At 43.0% G+C, this 22,665-nt stretch overlaps 1 protein-coding gene across 1 annotated transcript in view; it reads right to left on the reverse strand.

The window, feature by feature from the left end:
- KCNMA1 (potassium calcium-activated channel subfamily M alpha 1) overlaps positions 1–22,665 on the reverse strand; it is a 753,854-nt gene that overhangs the window by 100,181 nt on the left and 631,008 nt on the right. Inside the window, 2 exon segments of the mRNA XM_032608356.1 lie at positions 2,061–2,081; positions 2,083–2,152. Coding sequence (XP_032464247.1) covers positions 2,061–2,081; positions 2,083–2,152 — 91 coding nt within the window.

Consider the following 22,665-nt stretch of genomic DNA (forward strand, 5'->3'; position numbering starts at 1 on the left):
GAAAATTCTCCCCCATCATGCAAACTGACACAGGCATGCTTTTCAAAAGCCCACAGCCAATCTGTTGATCATTACTTATTTACAAAGGCCTTCGGGCACAGAGTCCTGTAAAAACCATACTTGTTACAGTACATACTAGCTTTTTCTGCTCGTGGAAAAAAAAGTCCCCCCAAGGCTACCTCAAACCATCACTTTCTATTGCACATAAAATGTAGCGTGTAACACTAAAGTATTTAATATATAGGGTATAATATATATACAGGAAAGGCATTTGTGTAGAAGTATGTTACCCTGGATTTGGTAATTTGATGTTTTGCTGAAGGCTACGACTTAAAGAAGCTTCCACCTCGTACAGAAGACCTGTCATCTTGGTACCCAAGAGCCAACAGAAGAAAGAAGTACCCTTAAGCAGCAAAACTTTGACACAGCTTTGAAGCATATGAAAACAGTATAACTCCTCAGAATTATTATTACTCAAGATCAGAGAAGTGAGCCATACTTTACATAGCAAACAGGGACAGGGAATTTGGCTCCAAAGGTTTCAGATTTTTCAGACTTCTCTTTATTTATTTATTTGCTTCTCTAAATTTAGGCAAAAGAAAGCGCCTGGGCTTTACTTTCAATGGATGAAACTATCAGCACGAGATGAGGCGATTACCTAAAGGTGAGTAAATACAGAGCGGATGTGAACACAACTGGCATCAGAAAAGGGAGAGGCTTGGCAGTTGGCACATTTTATTCCTCCTCATAAACCGTAAACAAGCACGCAAATCAGCAACACCCAAGCGAGACTGAGTGAAGGGAAGCCAGAGAACTGTTGAGGAGACATTGAACATGAAGAGAGGATGGTGACGGAAAAGGACACGGGGCTGGGTGTGTCTTCTCCTGGGACCTGCGTCCTCAACCACATGAAGACGGACTGCCCTCTCTCCACCCTAGAAAGGTGGTCATGGGGAGCCAGGATGATGCAAATGCTTGGAGAAGGGGAGGAAGGAAGAGGAGATCGCTGTGATTTTTTTTTAAATCAATAATCAAAGGGAAGAGAGCAGCCAATGGCAATGAAAAGAAGAAATTATCGTCAAGATGGCAGGTATTTCCATGGCGGGAACCATTTAGGGGAAAACAGTGCAAATCTGAAATCACTCCTGTTTCATTGAGGTGCTGGAGAGCTAGGATGATGGGGGAAAGAAGCACTGGGATTGGCAGATGAATTGAAGACAGAAAAAGGAAGATGAAAGATGAAGAGTCCAAGGAGAGGATCCAACGGAATTCTACTGAAAATTGACTTCACTTGCCATTTCCTAGAGGAAGCTGCAGTCAAGATAGAAAGAAGAGAAGGAAGGAAGGGTGGAAGGAAGGAAGGGAGGGAGGGAGGGAGGGAGGGAGGGAAGGAGGGAGGGAGGAGAGAAAGAGAGAGAAAAAGAGTGCACACAAGCTCTATTTCATAATTAATATTGCTTTTAGCCTGAGCAGAACTGGATTACTTTTGAACTTTGCTTTGGCAAGTCCACAGATTATTAGACTTTTTTATCAGTCAAAATCAATTAACAGAAATTTGATTTCAATCGACAGGATAAAGAGAAGGTAATCTTCAGGTTCATTTTTGATTGTGATGATACATCTCACATATGGCCTTAAGTACAGAAAGCAGTCCTCGGAGGGACTCCAGCAGAAAGAGACTTGCTGGAGGCAAACTAACCACACGGGTTCCTCTGATTGGTTGCCGCTGTCATTAGTGCCACTGCTGTTTAGGAACTACACATAGACAGGACTTGGTGACAGCTCAGACTTTAAAGCCTATGTATTTTTCAAACAGCTTTTCAAACTGTTTTTCATGACAGAATTTTTTCAGCTCTATCATTAACTGCTGACAAGCTGACAGAATAAATACTTCAGCCTTTAAGAAGCCATCTAACGATCTCGCCCCCTCCTCCGCCGCGAGCCTGCCGGGGAGGGGAGCCTCTGGGCCTGGCAGGGTGGGGAGGGGGCGAGGACAGGAGAAGGAGCGAGAGGGGGACCCACCGGTGGACCCACCGCGTGGCCCGGGCCCCTATCCTTACCTCATCAGCTTGGGCGAGGAGGGGTGAGTTCCGCATGCCTCCGTTGCGCTGCTTTTTTTTGGGTGACAGTGTTGACGGCTGCTCATCTTCAACTGGAAATACAGGCAGCTCATGAGATTATGAACAGCTTGAGGGCAGACCATGCAATACAGGCAAGATATCAAAGGACACACACTCACGGCTCAGTCACTCACTAGGAATTCACGGCCATCTCTTAGGACCCAACGACAAAGACCAATGCGTTAGTCAAAGAGGCCGGCTTAGAAAAGGTGAGAGCATCACCCCTTGACACTCCAGCATTTGAACATGCAATTTAAACAGACTAAAACAGCGTGAAAACACCCTGCCATTAGAGAAAAGAAATGATAATCTCTCTGTACGCCGATACATGTCTGTGTGTGTGTGTGTGTGTGTGTGTGTGTGTGTATATATATATATGTATATGTATATATATATAGGAACACTGCATCATTCTGCTTAGAATTTCTTTTTGGTTACTCTGTTTTGCTGGGTAACCAAACGGGTTTTCTTGTAACCAAAATCAGAAGCAGCAGCATAAGAGCTGCCAGCTGGTTGCTTCAGGTCCTAATTCCTACATGCCAGAGGAAAGAGCCTTGGGAAGGAGGCAGGGATCTGAGGCCTTAGCAGCCAATGTTTCAGTCCGTCAGGACTGGGAACATTGGTATGTTCTGGTTCAAGAACCCCAGCCCAACACAGCTCTCGTCCCTCCACCTCCCAAGAGGGAGGGCCTGTGTGCATGGGATCCTTTCTTAATTCATTAAGATGGGAGGAAGGGGCTGCAAGGTTGCAGAACCAGGCAGGAGAAGAGCGCCCAAATGAAGGAGGAGGTTGCCGCTGAATGCTATCTCTGAGGAGGGGCAGGGAAGGCGGGCAGCAGAGGGGACTGGAAACCACAGGCTGTTTTCCAAATGTCTAAACCACAGAGATCACTAAGCGATCCAAAGTTCTGCTCACAAACAACACAGCACACTCTACTGCTTTCGCCCAAAGACACCCACTAATAAGCTTTGGAGACGTATTAGCCTGTATCACGTTTCTTTTTAAGAGAGCTGCTTGATAATTAGCAGATTGCGTATCCAGCCTGTCACCCAAGGGCACCGGCAGCAAAATCCTAGTGTGCCTCTCCCCATGCCCCACAATACAGGCTAAAGCTGTAATGTCAAGAAGGAAAAATAGGATCCTCGGACTCTGATTGTTGACTGCAACACAGACTGGGAGGAGGCACCCCTGAAACTCGAAATAACACACAGTTACCTTAAAGCTAAGAAGAAATATTAGCAGCGACAACATCAAAAGAAGCTTGATATATGTTAAAGGTGTACAAGGCTTAGGTGGGGGGAGGAAATGCCATCTCAGCTACTTGATATTATCCAGGAAGACCCTAAATAAAACATTTAGTGTGTTATGATACATGGTCCCAAGAGATAATAATAATCCAACTACCCTCCAAACCTGTTTCAAGGTATCACTCTTGGTACACTCCTTTATTCTACTGTCAGTCTGGGGTTGTCTAACTTCTGGCTGACACAGGGAAAGGAAACAAGAATGTGGCTGGAGATGAGAGCATGACCAGAAGAAATGAAGGCAAAAGGCCACCTGCAAATGCCCACAGCCCTTACTCGCCACCATCTGCTCCCCGCTCCCCCCGCCCCCGGTCCTGCCCCCCAGAGGGCCAGGCTCAGGCTGCAACCATATCTGTCACTTAGGGCTCCAGGCAGGAACTATGTGGCCGGGAGGATATCACATCTTATCAGAAACGAGTATCCACAGCAAATCACATAGAGACTAAATAGCACTTAAAAGATTAAAGGAAATAAATACAAGCCACATAAATGGTATTGAAAAAAATCACTTAGAGGTGATATGCATCTCTCAGCAAGCAAACAGGCACTCTGAGCTTGATCTGCATTCATCTTCCTTTCATAGGATAGGGGGCCAGGCATCCCAGGCAATAATGGGGTAGAAAGGCAGTGAGATTGAGAGAGAGAGAGAGAGAGAGAGAGAGAGAGAGAGAGAGAGAGAGTGAGAGTGTGTAAGTGTACTTTTGCACCGTCCCCACCTTAGGATGGGGTAGAAGTCTTGCACTGACTACCCCCATAATACAAGGTCATCTTTTAATATGGACCACTTGCAATGGTTGCACTGTGTTCAGGATGACCTAGATTCGTTGACTAGCATGATGTACTAAATAACACGTGTGCACGTGAATTGATCTAGTAGGAGGAGGAAATTCTTTTCTTCTCTATCACACAAGCCTTCTTGTGTGATATCCAAAAAGGTCTTTTAGCTAACCTAGTCTATGTGGCTAGCTTTACTCAAGGCCACCAGACGTTGCCGCGGTTTTGTCTAATTATACAATGAGTCTACAGTCATTAAGAAGTCGCACTCACTGGCATTTCTGCTAGATTCTTTTTCTTACCTTTTATTTTCCCATTTGCACTGGGCCAACAATATATAACCCTCTCTGGTTAAGTGCCCATTAACCTTGCACCTTGTTACTGTCTGTTTACTTGCAGTGATCTTCAGATGGAAGACTTGCAAGTTAATACCTGTTCACCAGCTCCAGGGAAACACCTTGTTCTGGTGCTTAAAGTCAGGTCTCCTTCTACGCAAGGAAACGATTTATTTTCATCGCAACTCAGAAAGATCATCCATCATAATCATACTGCATTTAAACTGGGATTTGTTCTCTTAAATGAAACGCATGTTCAAAGGTTTCCTCCTGCACTCATGGCCTGGAAATGCAGATCTTCTCCCTGAAGAGATGGGGGGAAATGTCTCCAGCTTAAATATATGAACGTTGTGTAATGGAGACCATTACATACGGCTTAGATCCCACAAGAGGAGCAGTGATAACTTCTGTCTCCTGAGTGGGATATAAACCATATTTAATTATTATCCTTTTATATGGATTCTATCAATTTCTGCATATTTAAAGAAAGCAGATTGAGGAAAACTTTTAGTTAAGCTATAAAATATAATTTTCATTTCATGGCTTCTGTGACTACGTGAGAGGAACAAAAATGGAATTAAAAGGGAGACTTAAATTTACTTTCATGAAAGATAAGTACTGAAGGAATGGGCCGCTACCTCATGCCAATGCACGTTTCCAGGTTCATAGTTAGCCTGGTTTCTGGCTAATTACACTACACCCCTGTCTCCAGCGTGTCCACTAGAGTCGTCCTGCTGTGGTAGCCGTAGGAAGATTAGATCTTTTAAAGGAACCTGACTCACCAGCTTCTTTAAAACACAAACAAGTTCAGGAATCCAATGTGGAATTTTTATAGGAGCTGAACTCCATCCAATCTCAGAATACTAATAAAATTCAAGGGCTTGTTTTTGCACATCCCTAAGTATAACACTTAATGTGCTGTTGTAACTTCCCAGTGCTCGCTTGTCTAATAGGCACCGAATCTAACAGTTTTACAGTTTGGGAAGACTCAGTGCTAGAAAAATGTCAGGCAAGTCTAATGAGCTTTCAGATCCCTTGGTTTGCGCTGGAGTTTAATTTAAAGTTACAATGATGTTTTAACATGTTTGCTTATACTTGACTAAAGAGGATTCATTATTTCAATGACATAACCTCCAGATGATGTTCTGGGAATTGATTTAAGATGTGGTGGTAATTCCAACAGCCTAATGCAGAGCTGAACATCTGTAACAACATTTTACTCAACTTTTCATCAGCATTCTGTTTTTAAGCAAAAGCAAGGCAACATCTTCTAGAAACACTGACCAGAACTCTGGGCTCACTTCAAGATGATCAGATACTTTACTGGATTTTTTTAAAAAGAGAAATCCCTCTCTTGATTGGCCTAGCTAGCTTGCAAACACTGTGTCAAGGTTCACCAGTGCCTCTTTGTGGGTACTTCGAGTAAAACGGGGCAACAATTCCAACTTTCCGAAGTAGTCCAGTGCTAACCCATGATGGACCCAATGCTCAGCTCCAGCCTGGGGGCACACTCCTCTTTCCCTGTTTCCTCAACAGGGTTTAGGGGGATGATGCCCTTTGAGACTTAAAGATGAGTTTGTTGGCTGCAGTTAAAAAATAGTTCGAAGCGAATAAACTAACTCGGAAACGTAATAAAGGCAAACAACCCACAAAACATGAATCAACTGGCTATATCTCCGTTACGTTATTAATCACCACATCTGGAGGAGCCCACATCTGTACACACTTAGCAGATTAGTAACGTCATACTCAAACTGGAATCACTCAGAGTAAGAGGCATGCGAAGTGGCTTGAACGCAAATGCATCTAGCTAACAGGGCTTCCGACTGAAGTCTCGTGCAAGCTGCTAGTTTGGGGTTAGGGTCGTTTTAATGATTATTTATCGTTTTCTATGGGTTTTCTCTTCGGTAGTTTTGCTGCCCAACAAGCTAAACGCATGCTGAAATCCACCGTAGTACATCTTTCTTCTCCCACTGAGCTCAGCATGTTAAAGTAGAACATGGAGGGGTGCAGTTATTAAAATTGGGATGGATTCCAAAACTCCTTCACCTGGCTCGGTCACAAGCCGAGAACTGTGAGTTGTGTTCTTGAACTTCAAATGGGTCTTTGGGATAGCGTGATCTAGCTCCAACCTTGACTGCCAAACAATAACAAGAAAAGGAAACCGAAATTAATCCTTGGTGAAATGTGTCATTAGAAAAAGTTCCAAACCCGTTTTACATTGACTAGAACTACAGTCTTAAATTAAAATGGAAGTTTCCTCCCTCACAGCTGAATTGCAGGGTTTTTCTTTTCTTTTCCCCCGATGACTTCTTGAAAGTCTTTTTGCTGTGCTATGTCATCGACATCAGATGGGATAATACGTCACAGACAATCCTGTGTGTGTCATCATTTCCTCAAACACACAGAGTTCCCTTCTCCCCTACGACAGACACAGAAAACTCAGTTTTGCAGGAATACCAGACCCCTTATTCTCCTGAAACGTGCTAAAAATGCATCCTACTGAATAATCATTATAGTCCAACTCATCAACCCTCAATGTGAAACTCTCGCTTTCATCTCAAACCACCGGCTTGGTCAGCCCCCTTGGCTGTGATATCACCCGCCTAACTTGCATTAAGTGCCGGGGGTTTGCCACTCCTAGGAAAGGGAGATGTGTAGCATCTCCTTGTATCATGAGTGACATCAGTGAAAACTGGGCGTGTGTTTTCAGCCTCGGAGGATGTGAATGTTGTTTTACTGAAAATGGCAACTTATGAAACCGTTGGGCTAGAGATTGAACAGTGTGCTTCCTGTTTCCTGTGGGTTTATCAAACTTCTCATCCCCCCAAGAAAAATCACATAAGTCACAGTAGTACAGTCATTTTGCAATAAAGTAATTCACGATGGACAAAACTTCCAAGCTGAGCCAACCTCTCTCTAGTACAACTGCTTAAGACTTTCACCAGGAAATCTGGGCTAGTTAACTCCGAGGTCTTACAATGTGGCCAGGAAAGAGCGATCCCTGGTTTGCAGCACAGAATGGCACCCTTTTTACAGAGGGATGTTTCCTGTCTTACAGTCATAGACTACCAGAATCCTGGCTGTCTGTCACTCAAACCAGACCGGTGGTGAGAGGGTATGAATATTTCCATAAGCAATGAAGGCAAAACAACAATAACAAGAACAGCAAATGCCAGATAAATAACCCATAATGTGAGTTCGGTCCTATAACTGCTGTAAAGGAGCACTTGACTATTGTTTTAGCACGAACCTCCCAGTGGGGAATGCCATGGGCCCATCAGTGAGGTTGTGCAGCTAAGATAAGGGTACGACAGGCATCGCAGCCAAGTTCTACGCCTACAGGGTCAGTGGGCAGCTGGAGATCAGAAACACGGGGAAGTTAAAGTGGGTATATCCTCTGAATTAGAGTTCAGGTTCTGACAACCTTGGGACAGCATATATCACCAAGAAGTCTGGTGAAGACTTTGAGGTACTATTGATAAAATCAATCCAAAAAAAAAAAAAAAAGCTTACTTGTTTTGAAAGATCATGGTGAATATTAATACACAGATAATTAAAAAATGAAGGATGCTCCCTATCAAAAGCAATGCCAACAATAATATCACCAATACAATATATATAACTCTCTATAATGGAACCATCACTTTACCATATACGTTATCAGGCAGGGTAATTTCACAACTTCTAGCTGAGAAACAGCAAATGCATTTATTTGGAAAACCTAGAGGACGTAGGCAGGAAACAACAACGACCTGTTATTATGTAAAATGAGGATGGAAAGAATCTCCAAGTTGCCTGAGCCCAGGCACGGAGCAGCACAGCGGGGAGGCTGAGGGGGCAGGGAAGGGGAGGCTTGTTGGAGGCTTTTCATTTCTGGCTTTTGTGGAGCTAACAGGAGAATGGAGGGGGGAGACTTTAAGGAACAATAGGTTATGCAGAAGTTAATCACAGGGTATATTTCTGGCTCTATTCACTGCCTAGGAAACCTGAATTGTGTACGTTTGAGTCCATCAACACAGAGTAATGAGAGAATTCAGCTCCTACATGGGAGAGAGAAGAAATATTCTACAAATATATTAACAGAATCCACATGACCTGGATTGCAATGTTCTCTACAGAAATACTGTGGCCTAACAGATCTTCGAGAATCAAATTTGGTGGATTAGATGTACCTGCTGTACTCACACACCCCATCCCAAACCATAGCCTCATGTTCTATATGTATCGTGGTTAGAGTCGAAATCCCCGGTATCTTAGCTAAAATATCTTTACTAAAAACTTGAGCTGTCATTATAACCTGCGCAATGCTCTTGCCCTGCCCGTATGCGGTAGAAAAGTCCTTTTGAAGATCTGGTTGCCTTTGGTTCTTTTCTTTCTTCTTTTCTTAGAATAGACTGTCTCCATCACCTCAAGGGCAAAGAAGAGTCTCAAGCAAAGATCACTCGCTATTAGCTTCTCAGAGATGAGACACAGAAAAGAACAAGGGAAATCTAAAAGTGAATACACAATGGAAATGAGAAATGCAAGAATTTCTTTGAATTATCGCTATGGAGTTTGGAGACTGGGAAGGTAGTAGAAGAAAACTTTTACTTTGAATCAAACAGAAAAAAATTGTACAAGAGTTCAACCCAAACAGCCTCTTCTCAACTTTCCTTTCCTTCTCTCCTTCTGCCCTACTCCCAACACCAAAAAGATGGTAAAGACTTTGAGGCCAAAAAGCATACCTGACTCCTTCTCGTAGCCCTGACACATGCAGTACATGTTTGTAGGGCTGAGTTGCAGAATAGGGATGAAATCTGCCAAGTTCCTGGCACCAACAGCTGCCTTCTTTCTTTTTATATTTCTCAAGTTCCGGGATCAGCAAACTATACTCTGGAACATATCTCTGTAAAGCTTATGAGCTAAAAATAGTTTTTACATTTTTAAATGGTTAGGGGGAAAAATCTAAGATGAATAATATTTCGTAACACATTGAAATGATATGAAATTCAAATTGCAGTGCCTCTAAAGAAAGTTTCTCATAACGTGGCCACAGCCATTTGTTTACCTGGCATCTGTGGCTGCTTCCACTCTACAACACAGAGTCGAATAATTGCGATTGCGACTGTGAAGCCCACCAAGTGTAACATATTTACTAGCTGGTCCTCGACAGCCAAGGCTTGCTGATGTATGTATCAGCAAACCTTGGCTACCTCACGTATCTTCTCACGTTTGTCCTAGCTTTCCAGTTTTCAAAAAGGACAATGCTCTCCCCAGTCTGCCGAGACAGCCAGACAATAAAAGCAACACACACGGAACTCACTTCAAGTGCACAGCTGTGGGGAATTCGGGAGGGACGGAGGTAGTTCAGAGACTTGAACGTCCTTCCCACCCAACCTGCTATTTGTCCTGCAGAACCCCTTGTACTGGGGGAGACCAGTCAGGTGAGTTTCCCGTTTTCCAATGCGAGCTAAGTTAGATTCATCCACTGTGCACTTCGATAATGAAGGCAAACCACATCCACCATGGGCAATTCCTTGGAGCTGTCAGTGTGTACTCCAAGTCCACCCAGCAAGAGCCCATCCAAGACAAAAGATGAAACATTAGACTAGATCTGCTGAAAATATACAGTGTCAACCTTTCCCCAGTTAGCTCAGAGCGATATATAGATGATTATTTCAACCGTCAGCTGCCGCATAGATTTAAAGCCCTGTACGATAACTCCTGGATTCATCTGCCCCTTGTCAAACTTGCACAGCTTTACTTGGAGGATACATGGTGTGGCAGTTTCACTGTGAATCCAGAATGATCCAGACGGCTGCTGTCTTTTTGTTAACAGGAAGCCAAACTGATGAGTTTGTAATGCATTTCTTATCAAAGGTAGTTTCAGAAAAGAAAATGTGCCCCATCAGTTTGGCTAGAATTTCACATAGACTGGATTATGGGCTTAATCAGAACATCTCTGAGATTTTCTTGAGGAAATAGATAATTCTGCATCCATCCCATGGAAATTACTTTATGAATTTATAATTATCCTTGATTTTTCCCCTTCCCGCAGTATACTTAATAAAAATCATCAGCTAGAGCCTACAGAGCAATGGTTCTTAATAGATACAAGCATGCTAATATATTTTTTAAAGTTAAGGCTGATCTTTTTGAGCTGTGAGTCTAAAATGATCATTGTGAATAAAGGGATTGTAATTTTCAACTCATATGTTTAACAAAGACAAAATGGACTGTAATGGAATTTATGGAGCCTGTAAAGGGACTCTCTAATATAGTTTATTATCAAATAGATTTGGATTTACTGTAGGACAAATTGGGTCCCTCCGAAATGTATCAAGAGAAAATGCCTGTAAGGTACCGAACACTGTTCCTGGTACACATCAAGCGCTCACATAGATGGCAGAGGTGCCATTTGTTATTCTAACCCCTACTGACTTGTGAAATTCCGTGCTTAAATGCCAACATTAAAATCGCTATTTATCTTGTCTTTATTTTAAATTCTGACATTATATGCACCATGGATATTTTTTGCATTTTGATTTTTTAAAAAAATACTGCATTGAACTATTATTTTTCTTGATGACTGAGGTTTCTGGTGCCCCTTAAATCTGGTGCCCAAAGCAAGTGCCTCGTTCTTCCCACTCTGGTCCCAGCCCTGCCCTGTCCATCTCTCAAGGGTGTTCTAGGTGCTGGTTCTGCCACCCTGCCTGTCATTACAGAGAAGTTACCGTAGTTTGTCTCTGCATGTGTGTCTATATGCTCCCTTGTTCCAAACTGGACAAGGCAAATATAAAACATGAATTATTCTTTTGATCACTTCATGCTGTGTGCATGAGATTTTTCAGGAAAATCCTTGCAAGAAAGGCTTCCTGGTGGATTTACAAATTGTCAGACAGCCGAAGGAGTGGAGAAAAGATCATGCTGCCTCAGGAATCTGAGATTTGCCACCAGCCCAGGGTGAGAAACAGAAGAGAGAGAAAGGGTCAGGTCTCTCCCGGACTTAATTTCACAGCTCACATCAAATTCTCCTGCTGAAACACAATTTTGATTTACATTTCCACTTTGGGGTAAAAGTTTTACTTTGCTTATATGTGTTGATTGAATTGTTACCTTTCTTCTCTTTTTGTTTTTCCTCCCCCTAAACAGCTTCAAATAAACATGACTGGCAGAAAATGTCAATCATATTTTCATTTCCATTTTCACTTTGCAGTTTACGTTTTTAGAATTAATGCTTGCCCCAATGATTCTATTTGAAGATCAGCCTAGAATCTAATTGTGTGTATGTGAAATTGTTTTGTAAACCATAAGACACTATACAGATAAGGACCATTATTGTTATTAATATCATTATTATTATCGGCTCATCCATAAACACCCTATCTGCCATTGAGCCAGTTTTGTGAAGAATCCCCTAGCATTCTACTATGTATTCCAGATGGTTGCACTGATACTTCCTCTGAAACTCAGATAAAGGTAAAATGCATGGGTTTTTAGTGCAACCCAGGTGCACTGCATGGCCCGATGAAGAATGTCCTGTCAGAACACTTTAGAAATACTGTATGCTTTTAACCTTGGGAGGTAAGGACCCGTCTGGATTATGATTTTACACTAAACACAGCATTTAGTATATTTCTTAAGGGCACAGTCACCTTCTAAAGATGTTCTCAAACTATAAAATCATTATCTGTATTCTACTATAATTTATCTTTGGACATAGTCTCTGCAACATTTAAAAATGCTAGCGCACGGTGGGCCCTTGCTGGTCAACACAGTTAGAGAACATGGTATGGAATGCAGAAGCAGGGCTGGACAAGGTTTAGGGGTGAGCAGACCTCACCCTCTTTGGGTTCAAGGCTCTACTAATATGCAGGCCCAGAAGCACCCAGGTCTGCTGACTTCTAATCCAGATCATTTGCTGTGAGAATTCTGCCCGTGAGGATAGCATGAAGATACAGGCTTCTAGAGTCAGGGCAACCGTCCAAGTCCTAGCTCCAACCCTCATTAGAGCTCTGATCTCAGACAAGTTACTCAACACCGTAATGTCACAAGATCCCTGCTGGACAGATGAGGACACCAAGATTTGGAGATGCTGTGGGATAAATGAGATAACCAGTGGCCACACGCTGTCAGTCTGAGGACAAATACTGTCTTGATGTGCTTTGCTTGACACCACCCTGCCACTGCTCCATCGGATCTTATGTGCAGGACAGTCGTTGAGTCTCAAGAGTATCCATAAAAATCTGGGTTTCTCACTCCTGTCTTAAAATCTTGCAGAAGACTAGTCTCGCATTCCAGGAAGGGAACTGTCTCAGGGGACAGGAGCTCACCAGCTGCTCAAATATCCCCAGGCTGCCTCCTGGACCCCCCAGTCATACGGCAGGTACCCCATGGTAGCATCTCCGGCTCTGACTCCAACGGCATTCAAGTTTGCTACCCCTGAGATAAGGATTGTAAGGCTGGAAGATCCCTCCACATACGTCAACTCATACTGAGCTGCAGTGAGGGTAGCGGTTAAGCAAACCCAGGCCTTGAAACCTGTGGGCTGTTAGGTCTGAACATGGGTATTTGGTAGATTGCCTAAGTTCATTTTTCTCACCTATAAGATGGGAATAATCAGAGTACTTTCCCCAGAGGGTTGTTGTGAGGATAGAGAAAGTGAAAAAAAGAGAATAGATTGAAAAGTGCTTAGAAGACTTCCTGGCAGGCTCTTGATAAAAGTTACCCATCATTATCTTGGCTTTGAGAAATCAAAGCAATTAGAGCTCTCTGTCATTGGATCCTTCTCCACAGTGCCAACCTGCTTTCTTTTGACTTTGTTCTTCTCAAACGGGTGCACAATCTCTCCTCTGCCCCAAGCAACTGACCCGGTATCCAGGCGCTAGAATGGGGTGAGATTCACCACCCCCATCCCCGTTCTCTGCATCCTGTTCGATGGTCACCTTTGTCCCATATTGCATATGGTCCCAAGGAACTGCTCGGGTCAAAATAATTAGGCTATGCCAAGTGTCATAAAAACAAGAAAAGCCAGAAAATGTTTAAATGGGCCTCAAATGAAGAAGGCTGGGACCGTTCAGAGCAATAACAAATGAAAGTCAGACGGAAATGTGGAGAAACCCCACCGTTTCCTCTAAATTACAGGAAATTCATGCTGCCTGCTTGTGAGGGGCTTTTTCCCTTCAGTTTCTGGTGGGAGGTCATAGGGTTGGGGCACATACTTGGGAGGTGATGGGAGGGGCAGGGGGATGATGGGATAGAGGGGTAGCAACTCCTCTATTCCTTCCCACCAGATCTTCCTTTTTCCTCCCTACTCTATCCACCCATCAAGAGACAGGTTAGCCTGCTTCCTCCGGGAAGCCTTCCCAGATGACTGTAACAAGGTGGAATCCCTCCTTTCTTTAAAGCGCCTTGGCACTTCTCATCTCACACCCCTCTGACATCTCATTTTTTTTGCATTATAATTTGTTTTCCATTTCCACACGTCCTCCCCAACTAGACTTCTAAGTTCCTTTACGTGGTCTCCCCACTTCTGAATCTCTCAATAGTGCTGAGCCCTTAGTAAAGTTCCTAAGAAATAGTTCCTAGCTGCCAGAGGTGGCATTGCAGAGGGAAAAAAAGCACAGCCTAGTAGTGAGGAGCTCTAGGGTCTAGTCCTGGCTTAGATCAAATGTGTGGCCTTGGCAAGACCCTTCCCATTCTGGAGGATTGGCATTCATTAAGCATAGGCGTTTTTTCAGCTCTGCTCTGTAATGGTTCTGGGCTTAATGCTCTCTTCTGTTACTCGGACAGATATCATTAGGAACCAGCCACGGACTGAAGGCCTCAAAACCCTACAGCCACAAATAATTACCCAGAACTTCCTACCACCCTCAACCCCAAAGCACTACCGAATAGGAAAAGCAGGATTTCCTGGTCCAAGGAAAGTGTGGTCCAGCTCAGTGGTTCTCAACTCTGCCTTTCTATAAATGGACTGGAGAACTCTACAGAACACCAGACCAATTCAACACAAATCCTGAGGGGCTAGGGGCTGGGCATTGCTTTTTCTTTTTTTCAAAATCTTTTTAAAGATGCACAATAAAGAGAACCACAAGTCTAGCTGGAGAAATGAGACAACTGCATTAAAGATGCGTGTATATATCTATATAAATTCACAAGTTATATGAAATAACAGTATGAAAAGTGTTGCATGATAATGTCAGGTGAGGGCTAAATGAAATGTTGTACATAATAAGTGCTAGTAGGCTGGGTGGTTAGGGAAAATAAGACTGGAAACAGAGTTGGATGGAGAGAGATGTCAGCCTGTATTCACCTGCGTATCCCCAGAACCAAACATAGGGACTGGTGTGCTGGGGCCCCTTAAGCCATGATGCTGAAAAAACTAGGCGGGGGGGGGCAGCAAAGGGTGGGAAGGGCATGCTAGGAGGAGGGGGCAGCTGGAGCAAAGGCAAGGAGGTGGGGAGGCACTAAGCTCAGGAACTATAAGGAAAGCAGTTTGGCTGGAGCAGGAAGGCTTATTTGAGGGCACAGTTGGGGGATATAGGGGACAGATATTATAAAGCTTTAAATTCCAGATGGCAGAATTTGGATAATTCTGGTATAATCTGAATCCTCTGAAAGTTATTTTTCCTTCGATTTCAGTACTCAGATTCAGAGAGGATAGTGGGTGGTTTGCATCTTGGAAAAGTCTATCAGAAATCCCCCTAACTCAGCCCACTTCCTTTCCAGCCACTTCAGTTATAAGGGTCGAAGATAAGATGCACACATATGTGCATGGTAGTAATAAGCAGGAGGATGCTGGCAAGGGTCCAGTTCCATTGGAGGTCTCGATTTATTCTAGAGAGTATATTTGGCAGGAAAATAAAGTTATTTAATGCCTGGGAAAGGGGTCCTGTGAAACTCACAAGGCTGCTTCTTCATAGCCCAGCCAGGTAAATCCAACCTTACACTGGGATGGTTATTTCCTGCCTTCAACTACTCACGTTGATCTCATTCCCTATAAAGAGAACTGGAAGGGAAGCTGTCAGCGTTTGGCTTTAACAAGAAAACTGATTGCAGTCAATACTTCAAAAGACATTTTCGACAAAACCAGTGCTTCCAAGTGGATTCCCCGAGAAGGAATGTTCCCCCACTCCAATCCTCTACTCCTTGATTTCACCTAACCAATAACACTTCAGGATTTTCTCTGTGAAAAGCATATAAATGAATAAAATAAGAACGTACACGATGTCATCTGGATCCTTAACCTACACCCCTTAGCCCAGTATGCCTAGAAAAAGTTTTAAAGAAAAACTCAAAAGAGAAAATTCCTATTGGATACCCAAAATCAATGGTTTGGAACTTTTAACTTACAAAAAGAGTAAGATATTTGCATCCAAATTTCTTTATAGGTAGCATTTAACAATTAAGAAAGTAAACAAATATAGGAGTCATCCTAGAATGTATTTTAATTCTCCCCTTTCATAACCTCAGTAAATCCACTGTCTCCTAAACAGGCCATGTTTATAACCAAACACCCTGTATAAAAACAGTACTGTAGGTTAAAGGGGAAAAAAAAAAACAACTTAGTAAAAAGATGTAGTTGTGTCTTTAAAAAAATTTAAAAGATTGAAGAATAACCTGTGTGTGGATGAAAAAATAAATAAATAAAAGTAAGTTTTGCTTGTATATTTGTTTTTTTTTCACTCATTGTTGCCCAAATTGACAAGTCGATCAGTCTTTGTGTGGACAACCTTATCGAAAAAGGAAAAAACAAAACAGAACCAAAAACCTCTGATCCTGTTTGTCAGAAATTTAGTTCTGGCCTAAGGAGAAAAGCAACCTTCTTTGATTAACTTGGATTCTAAAGTAATTCTTGATGAAAGAGCATCACATTAAAATTATTTTTATATAGCACACTAATCCAGTACCAAAGCCCCCTTTATAAAAATGTCCCTCCTTATACTGGTATGGAACGAAGTCTAAGGAATTAATTTGTATAAATAAACAGTAGTTAAAAATGCGACTTGCCACATAACAATGATCAGATGGCAGAGGTAATTCAGTCTTAGGGGTGAGAATCTGGTATTGTGTAGTTATCTTTTTAAAACAGTAACGTTTATTTAACTAGGACTTGTTCCAAATGAGCATTAAATCAAGCAAGTTGAATTTAAGGAAATCTTAGCAATTAAAAGGTGTTGTCTTATTGGAGAACTATCTCCTCAACGAACAAACAAATGAACATAGTTTTAGACATTCATTGTAGAGAACTAAAGGAGAGAGAGTCTGGAAAAGAAAAATCAGAGAGTAGAGGTGGGGGGTAGGACCTAGAGTAATCCAGGTAGACGGTTTCATTTATAGAAGAGCAGCGCCACCTGCTGGTAGATTCGCATTTCGAGGCCCTCTGCAGTTTGCTGGCCACCATCTATCTTGCAATCTTTGCATAAATATACAGCAGTATTTCTCAGCTGCTGTTATACGTAAGAATTTTATTACCAGTCGGCAGATTTCTAACACACTGGTTGCAGTTTAATAATGCTCTATTACCTGAAGTATGGTTATATAAAAACCTAGAACGTTAACTGTTGATAAACCGATTCTAATACGCAGAGCACTGTAGGTCACCCAGTAAATATTCAAATAAATCAAAAGGCAGAGCTCTTTTTCCTCCGACAACATGTTATTAAACACCACAACTTGATCGCTTACATAAAAATAATGTTCATACATTTCGATGTACTAAGAACTCAGGAAACGCACATTGTAATCTTACCAACTGAGAGCTTTCCCTTCATTCACAATTTAGAGGAAAGTGTTTTTGCAGAGAATATTTCCCCCGTCTTTAAAAACTGTACTTGTGGGGAGTTGAGGAAAAAAAAAAAAAAAAAAAAAAAAAAAAAAAAAAAAACTGTACTTGAACCAAGGTGTCATTTAGGGAATTTTTTTCATATAACAAAACCTGAGTTATAAACAACTATGATTACATCTATAAAATGTTATATTTTTTAAATGGCAATAGAGGAGTCATGGAGCATTTAAGTCACTGATAGAGTGAAGCAAAGACACAGTAAGCTGTCATTTTTCAGAAAAGATCACACAAACGCGATAGCAAAGGAACACAATAAAAGGAAAAACAGGCGTGTGATAGGTGACTCTGATTATAGCTGCAAAGGAAACTGTGAAATAAATTAACACCCAAGCACCCAGGAAAGGCATTACTGTAGCTTCACTGCAAAGTGATCGTTATGCAACAGAAGAAGGCTGGTGATTTCGTAGGAAGAGAAACGTGTCGGCTGCAAAATCTGGTGGTGATAACTAATGACCATACTACTGACAAACTCTGATTTGATCTCTAACAGAAAAAAATAAAAAAGCATTCTATAGGATAGATGTATACAATAGGAATCGGATTTTTCATTTGAAACGAATAAATCCCAAATGGGATCAAAGGGCCCGGTAAGTGAAAAATGACAGTTCCTATGTGGCCCTGATTTGATCTCAAGCAAAACGACCACGCTGATAAAGCTTAAGAAGAAGGTAGGGCTGTTCTTGGATTGTTATTGGAAGCGGGTGAGTGCCACTGCCCATTCAGCTGATGGGAAGCCCACTCTAATTTCAAGAAGTTATTGAGATTTAATCTCTAACAACTACAATGAAAAAGATTACTCATGCAGCAACCAAAGGGGCATCCCTTAAAACACACACACACACTCAATTTTGTTATTTCTGATGGAAACTGTGGAATCCCTTTACATTCCGTTCTTCCACCTAAGTTGGCTAAGGCATACGCGTTAAGAGAATCAAATGTCTGAGTGCTTCCTGTAAACCCAAAGCATCTCCAGTTACTTATCACATGGGACTTGAAGTGGAGGGACTCAAGCATGGGCAGAGAGCATCTCATCTCCCACCTCAGCTGGTTCTGACTTGTGTGGAGAGACAGGGTTACCAGGAGCAAGTTCAGGCAGATGCAGAGGGTGTGGGGGACTCTGGGAGCTTAGGGCTGTCGAGATTTGAGCTGGGGGCTTGCCCTGCCTCAATATAACTCCCAGTGGGTCAGCCAGTGCATTAGCACAGCAAGAGAAGGTCCCCGCAGCTGACTGGGGTCTGAGTGATGAAAGATGTAAGCCCGGCCTGCAGAGCAGTTGGATAAATTCAGTTAATGGGGAGTCAGAGTGGGATGAAAGGACCTTGTTTGAGTTAGGAACGTAGTGCGGACCTGAAGGGCAGAGTGAGGTCGCTCTGGAAGGAGCGAAACAATGGGTTTGCCGCGCATTGCTAACCTGCACCTCTACTACCCACCCAGACGCAAAGACCCGATGACTTCCGGAAGGGAATGCGTCAGCAGCCCCACATCCGCCACAGAGCACCACGGGCCTCAAACACGATGCCCAAAAGCAGCAGTGAAAGAAATGCGCTCTCTTCAAAAGAAGCAGTGGTTAATTCTAGACCCAGCTCTTCAAGAGTGCTCCAGCAGTCAAAGGAAGCAGCTGTTCAGAAACGAGTGTTTTGGTCAAGATGGCACGAGAGAACAAGCAGCGAGACCTCTAGGCTCAAGAGCCCTTTTCTCTCGAGATATGTGCCTCATAAGCTATGGAAACATAATCCTGACACAGTGCGCGTGTTATTCAGCAAATAGGTGTTGAATTCCTACTGTGCGCCTTGGCTGCTGTGTGTAATACGTTAAGAGGAATCCGAAGACCGCTGAGAGTTGTCTGTGGCTTGTTGCTTATTTCTAAAAAGCCCAAGAAGAAAGCTGCTCTAAATGAGGCTTATAGGAGTTGTTACAGAATTACAGAAGAGAGATCCGTCTGAGTTGGGGGGTGGGGCGGGTGGGCAGTCAGGAAGTCATCACAGAGATGGCTCCATTTGAACTGTGTGTTTAAAGCAGGAGTCAGCAAGTGTCTTTCTGCAAAGGTCAGGTAGTAACTATTTGGGGTTTCGTGAACCTTGCGCTCTCCATTGCAACTACCCATCTCTAGACCTGTCCTCACAGCAGGTCTGCTCAAAGGAAGAGGCAAAGGCAGGGCGTGGGTGAAAGATTTGGGCACCGTTTTGACCCTGATCTTTGCACTAATTTTACTAATAGGAAAATCAACAAGCAGCAGAGCCCAACTGCTCATAAAGAAATTTAGAAAAGGTGATGATGTGAAGCCTTAACACCATCCAGTCTTCAAAGATGGGTTGAGATCAAGAACACCATCAAGAAAAGAAATCTGGATAGAATTTAAAGGAAATGTTATCTCTCCCCTCCATCTGTTCCCCTCCTGTTTGCTCTCCAACCTTCATCTTCCGAAGACACGTTGAACTATAACTCCATGTCACTAACTCTATGTCCATTTCAGAGATGGAAAAGTCCTAAGGTAGTTTCAGTAAGATGAGGAATGAGGAGAGACAGAGTCACAGTTGGTCCACGAGATAGGTCCTATTATTATCTCCGTTTTACAGATGAGGAAACTAAGGAATAGAGAGGTTCTGGAGCTGGCCCAAAGCCCCACAATAGTAAGGGAAGATGTCCATTCTGGGATTGCCTAGATAAAATAAGAGGATGCAGGTGCCTTGAGGAGTATGAGGACTCATACATGTGTAAGGCATTACTCTTATTATAGCAGTCAGCATCCACTGAGCATCCATTTCGTGAACCTATCAAAACGTGACTGCACCAGGACTGATTTCAAAGTCCCCAGAAAACACACAAATCTCACTCCTTCTCTCTTTTTCCCTTTTGCCCTAAGCTTTCCTAGAATTTCAGGCTTTAATTGCCAAGGAGATCACTTAGTTCACCCCACAGTGAGGAGAATGGCTTGGGAATCCCCTACTGTGATTCAGAGGAGAGACAGGAGATGTCTGCCTATCAGAACCCATCTTCGTCTTCACGGAAGAAAACCGTGGAGTGGCCCTTCCAGCAACTAGCACCTTGCATATTTCGCGTCTGCGTGCCAAGACCTCCAGGCCACATGACCTGAGTCTGTATCTCATTCCTGTCTGCACTCTTAGCAAGTTTCATTCTGTCATTTTCACTGCACGTCCCTTTTCTCTGCAGGTCACTGTACCGCCCTTTTCAGTAACACCCGTTTAGGGCTGTGGCTTGGAAGCATCCCTGATGGACGTGTTCTCTCATCTGGTTATGCTACAAGCCATATGTGGGAATGTACTCATCTGCACTGAAGAAACGGCCAGATCGACCTTGAGATGTGCAGAGGGCAATTCAAAGCCACTCAAAGGTAAGGGAATGCTTGGTACAACCTGAGAGAGGTCTGTGAGCAGACAAGAAGGCTCCCTGCCCACTCCTTGTGTCGAGCGGAATAGACAGAAAAATGACACAATAGAAAACGTCCATGAGACACACAGCCTTCAGACACCTCAAGGTGGGAGGAACTGTCACTTGGGTGCTACACGATTGGATCTGCCCACCTCAAGTCAGAGTCAATGATCTTAATAGTCAAGCGTGGCCTCAAACGTGTCTCCACAGTTTGGCAGGCTGACTTGGTCATCTGCAAATGGCTACGGCTCTCTACAAATGGGCCCCTTTTCTCATATTGGTCCCACCCGATGCATTATTGTTTTTGTGCCACCCTGACTCACATGAAAGTGATCAGGTTCATCAAAATTAGTAACACGGAATGCAAATGTCACAAGTCCTTGCTTTTCTAGGATACATGCTCTACATACACATGGACACTTTGTGTGGCGGTATCCCTGTCTCTCCTCACTTGAAACATTGGTGGGTTTTTGCCTACCGTGATTTTTTTTTTAGTCTTTGTTTCTAGATCTTCTTTCCCAATGTTTAACCTTCACAAAGAATATGGATTGTACCTCCTAGTCGATAATTTTCAAGATCCTTCAGTTACGTCCTAGTTTTTCTTCTTCTCGCTACATTATCCCCTGTGAATCTTCTTGTATACTAATTGTGGGATATCTCCAACTGGGATCCAAGAAGATTGTACTCACACACACACTATATATATCTATATATCTGTATCTATATCTTTATCTATATATCTATAAATACACACCCTATATATATCTATATATCTGTATCTATCTTTATATCTATATATATCCACACTATATATATTTATATATGCACACACACTATATATCTGTATCTATATCTTTATATCTACATACACACACACTATATATATCTATATATCTGTATCTATATGTATATCTTTACATTTCTACCTGTATCTACACACACACTATATTGTAAGCGGCTTAGAAAGTTTTAGGAAACTTCACAGATCTGGGGCCATCCTGCTTCTGGCTGACCTTCTATCCCTTTAACTAATGGCTGAGAATCCCTTCACTCACCCATTCGTTCACTCATCAAATATTTACTGAACTGGAATCCTTCAGGCCACTTCCTACTCAGGCATTCTTGCCAACATACAAAGCCCAGCCAAGGATTCTAGCACAGTACCTTGCTGGCCTTGGACGGAAAGGCAGGCAGTCCCCAGGTCTTTCCTTGACTGAGTGCAATCCAACTGGCTCCAGCCCAGAAAGCGGGCACGCGCCAAAAGGAAGATCACATTAAGGCAAGCAGAAGACGGCCCTTGCCCTGTGGCCTACAGATGCCCCTGCAGGTACCACCCTGTGTGGCTCCAGCTCTGAGGAGCGGTCTTCCTCATTTCATTTCAAAGTCATTCAGGGCGGCTGATCACCCCCGACACGGATCTGCCTCAAAAGCTCCCGCTTCGAGTTTGCACAGGGTTTTCTCTGTAGCTTTTGGAGTATTTGGTGGTACTCACCCCACCATGTTGAATGGGATAAGAGCAGGGCTTTCAGCTTTACTCCAAGAGGCCAGAAGCATTTTTCTCTTGCTTTTTCCCTCGGTTGTGGGAGGACAGCTCCTCCCGCGGATGAGCACGTGAAATGGTCAGAGAAGGAAGGCCACCTTGGAATCTTCAGACCTTTTCCCCAGCTCATATGAGCTGGGGATCAGAAGAATGTCTCCTCAGTAAGAAAAAAAAAAAAAAAAACCTACTGGCTTGTCTAGAAGCTCTCTGCAAACCAGGCACTATTTATAAAAAGGTCTTTTCGATGCTCTCTGAAATTTCAACTGTGTGGGTGTGACAATGCTGAACTTGTTTCTGTCCAGTTAGATTCCCCTTGGAAAGGTGTTTGGCGAGGGAAGCAAAACTCTGGTAAGCAAATTTAAGGATGGAAGAT

The sequence above is a fragment of the Phocoena sinus genome, chromosome 16 (assembly GCF_008692025.1).
Source record: "Phocoena sinus isolate mPhoSin1 chromosome 16, mPhoSin1.pri, whole genome shotgun sequence".
Taxonomy (NCBI): Eukaryota; Metazoa; Chordata; class Mammalia; order Artiodactyla; family Phocoenidae; genus Phocoena; species Phocoena sinus.